The sequence below is a fragment of the Sus scrofa genome, chromosome 9 (assembly GCF_054392235.1).
Source record: "Sus scrofa isolate SSC_HxYL_T2T_F1_AM1 chromosome 9, Sscrofa_HxYL_maternal_Yorkshire_Landrace_v2.0, whole genome shotgun sequence".
In the NCBI taxonomy this organism is placed as follows: Eukaryota; Metazoa; Chordata; class Mammalia; order Artiodactyla; family Suidae; genus Sus; species Sus scrofa.
This window is the reverse complement of record NC_139391.1, coordinates 95,133,115-95,147,713: the sequence shown is the minus strand read 5'-3', so window position 1 is coordinate 95,147,713 and position 14,599 is coordinate 95,133,115. Positions and strand designations below refer to the sequence as shown.

At 36.2% G+C, this 14,599-nt stretch overlaps 1 protein-coding gene across 1 annotated transcript in view; it reads right to left on the bottom strand.

The window, feature by feature from the left end:
- The window catches only part of DNAH11 (dynein axonemal heavy chain 11), a 340,086-nt gene that overhangs the window by 298,019 nt on the left and 27,468 nt on the right, over positions 1-14,599 (bottom strand). Inside the window, exons 7-8 of the mRNA XM_021063429.2 lie at positions 13,394-13,627; positions 12,014-12,181 (exon numbers count right to left, since the gene is read on the bottom strand). Coding sequence (XP_020919088.2) covers positions 12,014-12,181; positions 13,394-13,627 — 402 coding nt within the window. The remainder of the gene's footprint in view (positions 1-12,013; positions 12,182-13,393; positions 13,628-14,599) is intronic.

The following is a 14,599-nucleotide window of genomic DNA, read 5'->3' as shown; positions in this document are numbered from 1 at the left end:
TCCTCTGATATTGGTAATTTGTCTTTTTTCTTTGTAGGCTTGCTAGAGCTGACTTTTCAAAAAACTCTTACTTTCATTGACTTTGCTCTACTATTTATGTTTTCAATTTCATTGATTTCTACTCTTTCCTTCTTCTGATTATTGCCTTTTTTCCTGATCTGCTTGCTCTCCTTTTTCTCTAGGTTCTTAGTGTGGAAACATATTACTGATTTGAGATTTTCCTCTTTTTAATGTATACATTTATTGCTATAAATTTCCCTCAGAACTGCTTTAACTGTTCCCACAAATTTTGATATACTGCATTTTCATTTTTGTTCAGTTCCTTATATTTTATTTCCCTTGAGATTACTTCTTTGAATCATGGAATATTTGGAAATATGATTTTTAGATTTTCTTGTTTCCATTACTAATTTCTAGTTTGATTCTATGGTCACCAGAAAACACACTCTGTATGATTTTATCTTTTAAATTTGTTGAGGTTTGTCTTATGGTTCAGGATATGCATGTTATGGTTTCAAAAGCACTTGAAAAGAATGTGAATTCTGTTGTCGTTGCATGGAGTGTTTTATAATGTCAATGAGATCCTCTTGGTTGATAATGAATTCTTTTATATCCTTGCTAGTATCTCATTTACTTGTTCTTTCGACTTCTGAGAAGGGAGCACTGAAGTCTCCAACTAGAATTGTGGACTTATCTCTTTCTCTTTCCAGTTCTATCAGTTTTTGAATCATATATTTTGCTGATCTGTTGTTTGGTGCATATACATCTAGGATTACTATGTCTTCTTGGTGGATTTAACTTTTTTATCATACAAAATGTTCCTTCCTGGGTTTTTTTTTTTTTTTTTTTGCTATTAATTATACTTTATCAGATACCTATATATCCATTACTGTTTTCCTTTGATTGATGTTTACATGATATATCTTTGTCTGTTTACTTTTAATCCACATATTTGATTATATTTGAAGTGAGTCTCTTAAGGAAAGCATATAGTTGAGCCATGTTTTTTAATCCACTCTGTAATCTCTGTCTTTGTATCGGTGTATTTTTATCATTTGCATTTAATTTAATTATTACCACGTTAGGACTTAAGTCTACCATTTTGTTTTCCATTTGTTCTATTTTTTGCCTCATTTTTTCCAACTCTGATTATTTGAAAGTTTTCAGAATTATATTTAATATATCTAGAGTGTTGTAAGTGTATCCTCAATATTGCTCTGGATATTACATTATATATACATTAGTTATCACTGTCTGATGTTGCCATCTTTCATCAGTTCAAGTCAACTATAAAGTCTTACCTTTCACAAATGAGTCAAGAAAGAAATCACCTAAGAGATTAAGAATACCTTGAGACAAATGGGGGCAAAAACCCCAACATATCCAAACTTAGGGAATGCATCATAAGCAGTGTTAAGAGGGTAAGTTTATCACTATAAACACATACATTAAAAAAGAAGAATCTCAAATGAATGAACTAACTACACCTCAGAGGAGGTGAAAAAGAGCGAACTAAATCCAAGCTAACAGAAGGAAGGGAAAAAAAGTCAAGATTAAAGTGGAGATGAATGCACCCCCATGTTCACTGCAGCACTATTCATAATAGCCAAGACATGGAAACAACCTAAATGTCCATCGATAGATGAATGGATTAAGAAGATGTGGTATATGATATATATACACAGTGGACTACTCCTCATCCATAAGAAAGAACAAAATAATGCCATTTGCAGTTACATGGATGGAACTAGACACTCTCACGCCAAGTGAAGTAAGTCAGAAAGAGAGAAACAGATACCATATGATATCACTTATATCTGGAATCTAATATATAATACAAATGAACCTATCTACAGAAAAGAAACAAACTCATGGACATGGAGAGTAGATGCCAAGGGGGAGGAAGTGGGATGGACTGGGATTTTTGGGGGGTTAGTAGATGCAAACTATTGCATTTGGAGTGATAAGCAATGAGATCCTGCTGTGTAGCACAGGGAACAATATCTAGTCACTTGTGATGGAACATGATAGAGGATAATGTGAGAAAAAGAATATATATCTATATCTGTATCTACATACACACATATGTATGGACATGGAGAACAGACTTGTGGTTGCCAAGTGGGAGGGGGAGGGAGTGGGATGGATTGGGAATTTGGAGTTAATAGATGCAAATTATGGCCTTTGGAATGGATAAGCAATGAGATCTTGCTGTATAGCACTGGGAACTACATCTAGTCACTTATGATGGAACATGATAATGTAAGAAAAAAGAATGTACACATGTTTAAAAAAAGTAATGAAAAAATAAAAATTTAAAAATTTTAAAAAAACCTATTAGAGGTAATTAATTCAGTGGAGTTGCAGGACGGAAAATAGTTGCATTTCTATACTAATTAGCTATGAACTACAAAAAGTGGGTCCTTACCTGACAAGATAGACAAAAATTAACTATTTATTTAAGTATTTATCAAAGACCTAAATATAAGAACTAAAAATATAAAACTCTTGGAAAAAAAAAATTGGAGAAAATCTTCATGACATTGGATTTAGCAGTTATTCCTTGGATATGCATAGGCAACAAAAAAAGATAAATTTGACTTCATCAAAATTAAAAACTTTGGTGCATATAAGGACACTGTCATGGGTGTGAAAAACAGCTCAAGAAATGGAAAGTATTTTCAAATTATACATCTGATAAGCAATTGATGTCCTGAATATATAAAGAACTCCTACAATACTCTTCCATTTATAATATAATGGTCTTAAATACTTCCACAGTGTTATCATTTTAGTTTCCCCCATCAAACATAATTCATAAAACTCAAGAGAAGGAAATTCTATTGTATTTACAAATATTTTTGCTTACCATATTCTTCCTGGTGTCCTGAGGTTCCCTTTATCATTTCCTTTCAGTACTGAGAACTTCCTTTAAGCCATTCTTTTAGGGTCAGTCTACTGGCAACAAATTCTCTTAGTTTTTTGTTTGTTTTGTGGGTTTTTTTTTTTTTTTTCATCTTTTTGCCTTTTCTAGGGCTGCTCCCACAGTCTATGGAGGTTCCCAGGCTAGGGGTCTAATCGGAGCTGTAGCTGCCAGCCTACGCCACAGCCACAGCAACACAGAATCCAAGTCCGTCTGCTACCTACACCACAGCTCATGGCAACTCCGGATCCTTAACCCACTGAGCAAGGGCAGGGATCGAACCCACAACCTCATGGTTCCAGGTCGGGTTCATTATCACTGCGCCACGACAGGAACTCCTAGTTTTTTTCAGTCTAAGAATTTCTTGATTTCTCATTTATTTTTAAAGGATATTTTTCATAGAGAATTCTGAGTAGAGAATTCTGAGTAGAGAATTCTGACTCAAGAGTTCTTTTCTTTCACACTTAAAAATATTTTGTGATTTCCTTCTGGTCTTCATGATTTCTGGTATGAAATCCACTGTCATTCAAATGATTTATCACCTTAGAGAAACTGTCCTTTCTCTCACTAAAGATTTTTTTATCTCCAGTTTTCAAATGTTTAATTATGGCATGTCTTGGCATGAATTTCTCTGGATTTATGTTTCTGTTACTGATTTCTTACTTCCTCTTGAAATTGTAAGTTTATGTCTCTTGCCAAATTTAGGACATTCTCAGCTGTTTCATTGAAACTTTCAGCTTTAGTCTTTCTCCTCTCTTTCTACAACTGTGACACCAATGCCAGATCTGCTACATTCTCACAAGTCCCTAAGGCTCTGTTTATTTTCTTTCAGTCCATACTCTCTTTTGTTCAGACTGAGTGCTTTGCTTTCTCTTGCTTCACCTTCCAGTTCACTGATTGTTTCCTCTGTTCATCCTACCACTGAATCTAATCACTGTGCTTTGTATTTTTGTTAATTTTTTTCACTTCTAAAATTGCTTTTAATATTACTCAATGAATTTATTACATTTATAGTTGTACAGTGATCAACACAACCAAATTTTACAGCATTTCTGTCCCAAACCCCCAGCACATCCCCCCCCCCATCCCCAAACCTGTCTCCTTTGGAGACCATAAGTTTTTCAAAGTCAGTTATCTGTTCTGCAAAGAAGTTCATTGTATCCTCTTTTCAGCTTCCACATGTAAGTGATAGCATTTGATGTTCTGTTTTTTATATCTTCTATTTCTTTGCAGAGAAATTCTATTTCTTTACTGGGACTATCTTTTATTTGTTTCCAATATGTTGGTAATTGCTGTTGAAGCATTTTTAGCATGGCTCTCTAATATCTGTGTCAGATAATTCTAACATCTCATCTCAAGGTTGCCATCTATCAGTTGTCTTTTTTTGTTGAGATCATCCTGGTTCTTGATATTAAGGTATTAATTTTTTTTTTTTTTTTTTTTTAGGGCTATACCTGCAGCATATGGAGTTCCCAGGCTAAGCGTCGAATCAGAGCTTCAGCTGCAGGCCTACAATCCAGCCACAGCAATGCAAGATCTGAGCCACATCTGCAAACTATGTGGCAGCCTGTGGCAACTCCAGATCCTTAACCCACTGAGCAAGGCCAGGGATCTAATCCCCATCCTCATGGATACTACTTGGGTTCTTAACCTGCTGACTCACAACAGGAACTTCTAATGAGTAATTTTTTATTGAATCAGGATGCTTTAATGTTATATTTCCTATTATGAGACTCTGGATTCTCTTTAAACCTTCTGTTTTGCTGGCTTTTTTTGATACTGCTCTGGCCTCATTACTATTAGGAGAAGATCCAAGTCCAGTTTTTTCCACTCAGCACCCACTAACACCTAGAGATGGGAAGCTCCTGTTATGGCTGCATGTTCCAATTTTCCACGTGGTCTCTACAGATGTCACAGTGGTGATTACCTGGCTACCACTTGCCCATGGTGAAAGTTCTGACCTTTCACCAGGCTTCCTCCGTCAAGACCTTAGTGGGGCAAAGGATGTTGCTGAGTGAGGAAAGAAATTCAGGATTCCGATGTGTTCTCCACCAGCATCACAGATAGCGCAATACTGGCCAGCAAGAATAGAAATCATGATTCTCTACTTGGCCATCTCCGACACCACCCCTGTGGGGAGGGAGTGAGCACTGGGTGCAGCACCATTTACAGAATGGGTTTTGGTCTCGTCTCCCTTTACAGTCTCTGCTGGCATGGATGAGGGAAGGGAGTAGTTTCTTCTGCAATGTTTGGCTGAACTAGAGAGATGGTCTACAAGTTTTCTCTCTTGCTAAGCTGTCCCTTTCTTGAGAGGGATCAGGCTTGAAATGCCTGTATCCATTGGTGTTTTCTGCTTGCCAGTATTTTCAGCTTTAGGTATAGATTATTTCAGGCAACAAGAAAACCCAGGGAATTCATCACCATGTTGTCTTTCTGGGCTCAAGGTCCCTAGCTGATCTGCTTTCTTTTCACCTTTCAGAGTCTTCTTATGTGTCTTTTATGCTTAGTGACCAGTATTGCAGCGGTACTTTAAGGAAGAGAAAAAGTACATCTAAAAGTACATCTGCTACATTTTCCAAGTTCCTAAGTGGATTTTTAAACAATATCTACTACTTACTTTTAAAAAGGAGCACATAAGTTGAATGCAATGATAAACAACCTTTTTTTAAGTAGGTAATGCTATTGTGGTCATCCAGAATGACTGCCAAAATATATTAAGTGACAAAAGATTTACATGATCTGCAAAGCAAGCTATTTGTGCAAAAATAGAATTCAAAATACATACCTAAAAGTCTTTTGCCTCCTTAAGTAGGTTTATTCCTAGGCATTTTATTCTTTTTGATATTACGGTAAATGATATTGTTTCCTTAGCTTCTCTTTTGAAATTTCGTTGTTAGTATATAGAAATGCAATAGATTCCTGTGCATTGATTTTGTATCCTGCAATTTTACCAAATTCATTGATGAGCTCTAGTAATTTTCTGGTAGCATTTTTAGGATTTTCTATGTATATTATCATGTCATCTGCAAACAGCAAAAGTTTTACTTCTTATTTTCCAATTTTGATTCCCTTTTTTTCCTTCTATGATTGCTATGGCTAGGACTTCCAAAACTATGTTGAATAAAAGTGGCAGGTGTGAACATCCTTGTCTTACTCCTGATCTTAGAAGAAATGCTTCCTGTTTTTCACCATTGAGTATTATGTTAGCTGTGGGTCTGTCATATATGGCCTTTGTTACGTTCAAATAGGTTCCCTCTATGTCCACTTTCTTAAGGACTTTATCATAAATGGATGTTGAATATTGTCCAAAGCTTTTTCTGCACCTATTGAGATGATCATATGCTTTTTATTCTTTAATTTGTTAATGTGGTATATCACACTGATTGATTTGCAGATAATAAATAATCCTTTTATCAAAAATAATGAACTACCTAGGAATAAACCCACCTGAAGAGGCAAAAGACCTGTACTCTGAAAACTATAAGACATTGAGGACTTAAATTGAAAAGGACATAAATAGATGGAAAGATATACCATGTGCTTGAACCGAAAGAATCAATATTCTCAAAATGACTATACTATCCAAGGCAATACACATTTTAAATGCAACCCCTATCGAATTACCAATGGCATTTTCACAAAGCTGGAACAAAAATGTTTATATCTGTATGGGAACACAAAAGACCCCAAATAGCCAAAGCAATTATGAGGAAAAAAAGGAGCTGGAGAAATCAGGATCCCTGACTTCAGACTAGACTAAAGAATCACAGTCATCAAAATAGTATGGTATTGGCACAAAAACAGAAATACAGATAAAGGAAACACGGTAGAAAGTCCAGAGATAAACCCATGCATCTATGGTCAATTAATCCATCGACAAAGGAGGCCAGAATATACAATGGAGAAAAGAGTCTCTTTAATAAGTGCTGCTGGGGAAACTGAGCAGCTGCATGCAATAAAAGAATGAAATTAGAACATTCTTTAACACCACACACAAAAACAAACTCAAAATGGATTAGAGATATCAAAGTAAGACCAGATACTACAAAATTCTTCAAGGAAAACATAGTCAGAACACCCTTTGATGTAAACTGCAGCAATATCTTTTTGGATCCACCTCCTAATGAAAATAAAAATAAACCAAGAGGATCCAATTAAAAGCTTCTGCAGAACAAAGAAAATCATAAGCAAAATGAAAAGACAACCCACAGATTGTGGGGAAATATTTGCAAATGAAGCAACTGATAAGTGATTAATCTACAAAATATACAGACAATTCATGGAGCTCAATATCAAAAAACAAACAACCCAATTAAAAAATGGTCAAAAGATCTGAACGGACATTTCTCCAAAGAACACATAAAGTTGGGCAAAAGGCATATGAAAAGACATTAACATTGCTAATTATTAGAGAAAAGTAAACCAAAATTACAGTAAGCTATCACATCACACCAATCAGAATGGTCATCATCAAAAAATCTACCAACAATAAATGCTATATAACAGAGGGAACTATACCCAGTCACTTGTGATGGAACATGATGGAGGATAATGTGTGAAAAAGAATATGTGTGTATATATGCATATAGATATATATACACACATACACATAAGAGTGGGTCACTTTGCTATACAGCAGAAATTGACAGAACACTGTAAATCGACTATAATGGAAAAAATTAAAATCATAAAATTAAAAAAAAAACAGTAAATGCTGGATAGGGTGTAGATTAAAGGGACCCCTCCCACACAGTTGATAGGAATGTAAACTGGTACAACCACTATGGAAAACAATAAGGATGTTCCTCTCAAAACTAAAAATAAAACTACCATATGATCCAGCGATCCCATTCCTGTACATCTATCTGGAGAAAATCATAATTAGAAAAGATACATGTACCCCAGCAGCCCAGACATGGAAGCAATCTAAAAGTCCACTAACTGAGGAATGGATAAAGATGTGGCACATATATACAATGGACTACTACCCTGCCATAAAAAATGAAATAATGCCATTTGTAGCAACATAGATGGACCTAGTGATTACCATACTAAGTGAATTAAGTCAGACAAATACCATATGATATCACTTATATGTGGAATCTAATTGAAAAATGATACAAATGAATTTACTTACAAAACAGACTCACAGATTTCAAAAGGGGAAAGGTTGGGGGGAATGATTTAGGCATTAGGGATAGGCACATGCACATTATTGTATATGGAATGGATGGTTAATGGGGACCTGCTGTATCGCACAGGGAATGTTACTCAATATTCTATGATAACCTATATGGGAAAGGATTATGAAAACAATGGATAAGTGTATAAATGAATCACTGTGTTGTAGAGCAGAAATTAACACAACATTGTAAATCAGCTGTACCACAGTAAAAATAAAAACGGATGATGAGGATAAAGGTGTTGGCCAAAAAGGGAAAAAGGTAGTAAGAACATTCATACTCTGGTTGTGTGCCCTGCTGATATCACCAGACTCTTTGTAATTTATAAAAGGTGAATCCTTATTTTTAAGTCCCACAGGCCAATGACAAGTCTCCCATCTTCCCAGGTTGATGGAGCTCTGCCCTTTGTGCTCCTGATCACAGTAATCACAGGCTAAACTTTAGAATCCAACAAACAAGGTTAATAAGCTAATACTTATTAGCTGAGCAACTTAATCTTCCAGAGCCTCTGTTTTCTCATCTCTAAAATGGGAGTTTTGTAAGGATGATAGGAGATAATACCTAATTGTAGGAGTTGGAATACAAGCTAGTTTAGATTAATAACTACTTTTTAAATGGATTTTAGATCCTGGAGTAATGGTGATACCTGAATCAACCTCCCTACCAAAAACTAGCAGGCAAAAGGGAAATAGCCACAGCATCTTGGATCACTCTTCAGGTGTCAGGTGAGTTTCTGCAATTGCCACAAATGACCTTATTCTATTCCTTCCTGCAAGGAAGCGATCAGGGAGATAAACATTCACTGACCTGATGTGGCACAGAAAAAAAAAAAAGTGCTAGGTTGAGAGTTTTGGGTGGAAATCTCTGTTCCGCTCCCTGGGGACTGTGTAATCTTGGGTAATTTACTAACCCTCATCTACCTGAGTGGCCACACCCAGGGTTAAAGCGAGAATTAAGCAGGAATGTGTGTAAAGGTTTGGCATGCTGCCTGGCAGCCAACACTTGAAGTATTAACGGACTCTCACTAACAGACACTAGTGGGGCTAAGGTGTTACTCTCAAGAATAGCCACCATACTTGCTTAGTTATTTGGGGATTTTTTTTTTTTTTTTTTTTTTTGGTCTTTTTGCCATTTCTTGGGCCGCTCTCACAGCATACGGAGGTTCCCAGGCTAGGGGTCTAATCGGAGCTGTAGCTGCTGGCCTATGCCAGAGCCACAGCAATGCAGGATCCGAGCCGCATCTGTGACCTATACCACAGCTCACAGCAACGCCAGATCCTTAACCCACTGAGCAAGGGCAGGGACCGAACCCGCAACCTCATGGTTCCTAGTTGGATTCGTTAACCACTGCGCCATAACGGGAACTCCTGGGGAATTTTATTTAATCAAGTGACACCTCAGAATGTTGGTAAAACCAAGCTGCTAAGCCTAAAGTCACCTGCCCAGCAGTTAAAAATAAACAATTAAGAAAATCTCTTATCAAGTTCAATATAATACAGTACTATTGTCTATATTCACTAATACGAACCTGCTAAGAGACAACTTAATGATTTCCACCACTAAAAAAAAAAGGATAATTATGTAACATGATAGAGGTACTAATTATTGCTGCAGTGGCTAATAATATATCTACACTCAGTATATAATATTATATATATTTATATACATGGAAATGTATCAAATAAACATGCTGTACACCTTAAATATGCAATGTTACATGTTTCAATTAAATAAATAAGAAAGCAGTAATTATCTCATTATTTCTAGATCTCCAACAGTTTAATAGGAAGAAGTCAAAGCAAGTACCTTAAGTGGCCTTTACAGTCAATATTAATCACTGAGAAATCCAAGAACATTGTGATGGACACCTGAGAAAATCCCCGCCTTCTATAAACAGACCACAATTGCAGACCTTTGGCCGCACCAATAGACTCCAAGCCCACCTGATAGACTTGAGATTATTGAAGAGAGAGAAAAAAATAATAGCATTTCCACAAGCAAGTTACCATTGTTTCTTTAATTTACTGGAATACTGTGTGAGTCATCTTATACCAAAATGCAGGAAGGCTGCCATGATACACTGGACTGTTACATTAGCATTATTCAGTAGGGATTGGGGAATGAATGGAGGTGTAAGCAGTGGGAGAGGAAGGGCATTTGGGGGGGCGGTGTGGTGCGGCATGTGTCAGGCAACTTTATCCGGGGGATACACCTGTATGAATCTAGGAGTTTGAAGGTAGTTTGCCAAAATAATATTTCCTAAAAATTACCAGCTGACTTTATCACAAAAACCAGAATGCAATGAACTCAGTTAAAAAGCCCCAAATGAACAACTTATTAAGCAAAAAATACATCATCATTGCAATATTATTAGGCAACACTGACAACCAGGACACGTTCAAATAAAGCAAAGGTCATCTTTGACATAAGCACAGCAATTAAGTGAACTTTTAATTAAATCACATTTTGATTTAAAGGAGTGACCAAAGTCAAGGAGCTTCTAGATTGTATTCTAAGGCAGGATAATCTAATAGAAGGATGAAGGAGAACTTCAAGGGCAGGCTACTGATGTCTCTAAACCAGGTCTGGAGAACAGAGGTAAGCCTTACCCATTTTACGTGCAAAAGAAACAGGACTCCAAAAGATTAAATACCAATGCCAAGCAGATACGAATGACAAGAGCGAATCAATTTTCTGTTCTATGTCTGCGACTGTGCAAGACATAAGGAATGAATTAACAACCTTTGGCAGTGCCAGGGATGTGACATCAGCTAAACCTGGCCACACGGAAAACCTTCCAGGATCTATCATTGTGAGCAAATCAAAACTCTCCTACTACTCGAACGAACCTTAGGGTCCTGTGCACACCAGGTCTCACCCTCCTCTGTGGAGCTGCTCAGAATAGTCAAGCCAAGTCCTCCACCCCGCCAAGAGTCCTACTCTGTCCACATTCACTGAATGCCTGCTGGGTGACAGCCATCTCATCAGGCTCTGGTATTCAGCCTATTCATCACCACAAATCTAGGTTTCTCTTACTTTTCTACCAATTAGCAGGCCTCACCATGGCCATATCTTTCTTACCATTAACTCTATGTTCCAGAACTGTCCACAGTTCAGAGGGATTAAGCTTGCTGGCCATTTCTTACAAAGCTAACATACTGTACATTTCGAAGAGTTAATCATCTGCAGGATATAATCCTAATAGTGAATAAATTCCCATTCCATATAAGACAGCGAGGATGAGAGATAACCTTTGTTTTCTGTAACTGGGCTTCGCTGTCACAGCAAACCACTAAAATGAAGCTATTTTTATTCTTAGAGCTGCAGGAATGCTCACAGGTAACTCTCTGGCTCCCACCCTGCTTGGCAGTGACAGAAAGAGGAATCGGCTTAAACCTGAAAGCTTCCCTCTATTTCCTGAGATTAAAAATATGAAGTTATAAATACCTTCAAAGAATAACAAAAAAGAGGCAACATATGTGTTAATAAAATATATACATATATAAATAATCAGTGAAGTGAACCAAATATTCAAGTAGGTGAAAAATGTACCTAATGATGTAAGAAAAGGCTAAAATAAAACACACATTACAAGGACATTAGGTAATCAGATCAAGATGAACAAGGAAAGTTCCTTTTCAATATACGTCAACAAGAAAGAAATCCAGACTGAGGTCCACTGTGATGTTAAAGACATTTTTAAATACTCTAAACCTTAGATGCAAAGCCTAACTTCTGGTCCCTGATCTACCATTAAGCAGATGAGAGACTGCAGATAAGTCATTCCCCCTCTTTCATCCTGCAGAGGATGGACTGGATGGTACTTATTATTGCTGTGACCTACTGTCCTTCCCAGCTTTAAAATGATAATATTTTATGAAATGAAAATACAAAGATACAATATTACCATGTTATTGTAATCAGATGGGTCATATGTGCTCTGTTTAAAAACTTTACAGAGTTCCATCAATTCTTCACTCATCTCGTGGATTTGTCCATTGAAAATTGCTCCCTTGGTACCGCCAAATTCAAGTCTTTCCAGCTTTTCAAATTCCAACGTGGTGACAAATATATCCTTTGTAAAAACATAGTACAATAAAGATCTTTCCATCCTCTTGACTAGGAAAAGAACATTTTAAAGTTTCAAAGGAAGAACATTTTCCAACATTCAAAATCAGTGAGTCAGTGGACATTTACATGACAGCAAATAAATATTAATGATTTAACTGAACAAAGCAACTGCCTACTTTTGAAATCACACTCCCATTTTCACATGTACTGAAACTTATTGAACGATACAGGCAATACCTAGCTTACCATAGCTAAACATGTGACCCCCCCCCCCTAATTTCATGTCCTTCTCATCATAAAGCAGATGCCCAGGTGAGATCCAAAACTCATTTTCAGCCACCAGCACTGTGGTGAACCTGCTCCCTTACTGAAAGGTAGCTTAAGAGACTGTTATTAAGGGGTCATGCAAGTTGATCAGAGTTAGGCATTTAGCATTCCAACTTTAAGAGGCATCCAGGCTGCTTAAGCAATGAGAATTTTCAAAACATAAAGCTTTAATTTTGAAATTCAATAACTATCAACAAAAAAGCCCAAACTTGCTAGGAAGAGTTTTGCAAAGAAAATAAGGCAATTCAAATATGTTTCAAAAACTTTAGCCAGTTGTCGCCCTACAAACTGGTATGTGAATATGTTCACATGTATGTATTTATTCAATGTTTTTTTTTTTGGTATTTAAAACATTTATACAAAGCACATGTTTTCGTGTTTTCATTTATAGGAATAGTTTTAATACATTAACGGTATAGCATTCATACCTATATACTGAAAGATATCATGATATTTTAGATTATCAAATGGGTTTTCAGGTATAGAATTCTGATAATAAACATCAAACATGTAAAAGAAAAAAAAGGGGGGTTATTTTATAGCTTCCTGATTTACAACTATCTTCTAGGAACTAATAGGTTTTAGGTCAAAGGTCACTGGTACAAAAAGTGATTCCCTTACACTCAGTGTAGTAAAATAATCAGAAATTAATTTTTTCAAAAAGAAGCCAAAGCTTTAAAACTAAATAAAGCTTTGAAATCAAAAGTAAAGCCTTTACTGTATCTTGCTAGCACTGACTTTGTAAGCTTCTTGTGAGAATCACCAAGAAAGGAATCTGCCTACCCCCCACCTAAGTTGAATAAACTTGTCCCTGAATCATATAAAATGCTATGGGATTTTCTTGAACCAACCTACAATATGAATAAATTACAAGTCAATAAATGAATACCTCTATTTTCATGAAACGGTCAAGAAATTTGTCAAATCTCCAAAACACCAGATGAGACCGGAAATCCCATGGTTTCATTTCCTTCTTTCCCATAAAATAGCTTGCCAATCCTTTTCTATAGTTGAAAAAAGAATTTTTGAAAGTCTTGAAGACATTGATGACCACCTGCACCTTTTCCAGAGAATCTTCAAGTTCTCCTTTCAAAAGATCTTCAGGTGAAAGGTAAGCTCTTGCCTAGGATTTAAGGTATGGAAATGATAATAAGAAATTTTAATAATTTTACCAAAAATGTCTGTCTCAAGGAATTGTTTCATTTTTTCAATGAATCATTTTCAAGTGATGATGTCTAGAATTGGGCCAGCGATGCTGTGACACAGAAAACACAAATTATAGAAATTCAGGCATTTAGATTTCAATGATATACTTGTATTCATTCGAGAAATCTACAGGAGATGTCACAATTTCTGGAATTAAACATTCTAGCAATGACTAAATTTTTGCTAAGCTTAACAGACACAGCAACTGTGTAACTAGAGTTTGCATGGCTGTTTTGACAGCGTATTTTTTCACAATTGTTTTTTCATATAAAGAAATGCCTAAGTCAGGAGAGGAAATCTATCCAGACTAGTAATTTTAAAAATATGGTCACCTTATCTGGCAGCAAAGGGTCACTTGCAAAGGTGAGGAAGAGCTGACATAGATGAGTATATCACTGGTGATTCTTTTAGGTTAACAAAATTCTCCTCTTGGGGGCTTACACTCATCATGGGACATAAAATCTAGCTAAGGTATGCCACATGAATTAATTTTGAAAGGTTTAAATTGTGCGCCTTTTTTTCTGCAGCTGCTTAGAAAGTTATCACAGATCTCAATGGAGAACATAATGAAAAGCATCAAATTCAACATAGCACATGCAAGAATGTTTTTCTAAATGTGAACATATTATCCTGTTAATGGCTACAGTCTTACAAGCAATATAGATTATGTGCCATAAATGCGTAAAGTAATAACAAAATCATTTGGTGTCTAAAAACGTTACTGATGAGTTCCTCCAAATTGTAATTGTGGATTCCCAACCTATGCTCTTATTTCTCATTCAGGATGGATGGAAAATTAATCTCTGGTGACGGCTGTTAACATTTCACACAGAACAGAGAAGAGAACTACCAGTCATCCCTTAGCAGTGTGAGTTCTGGAATTGTTTAC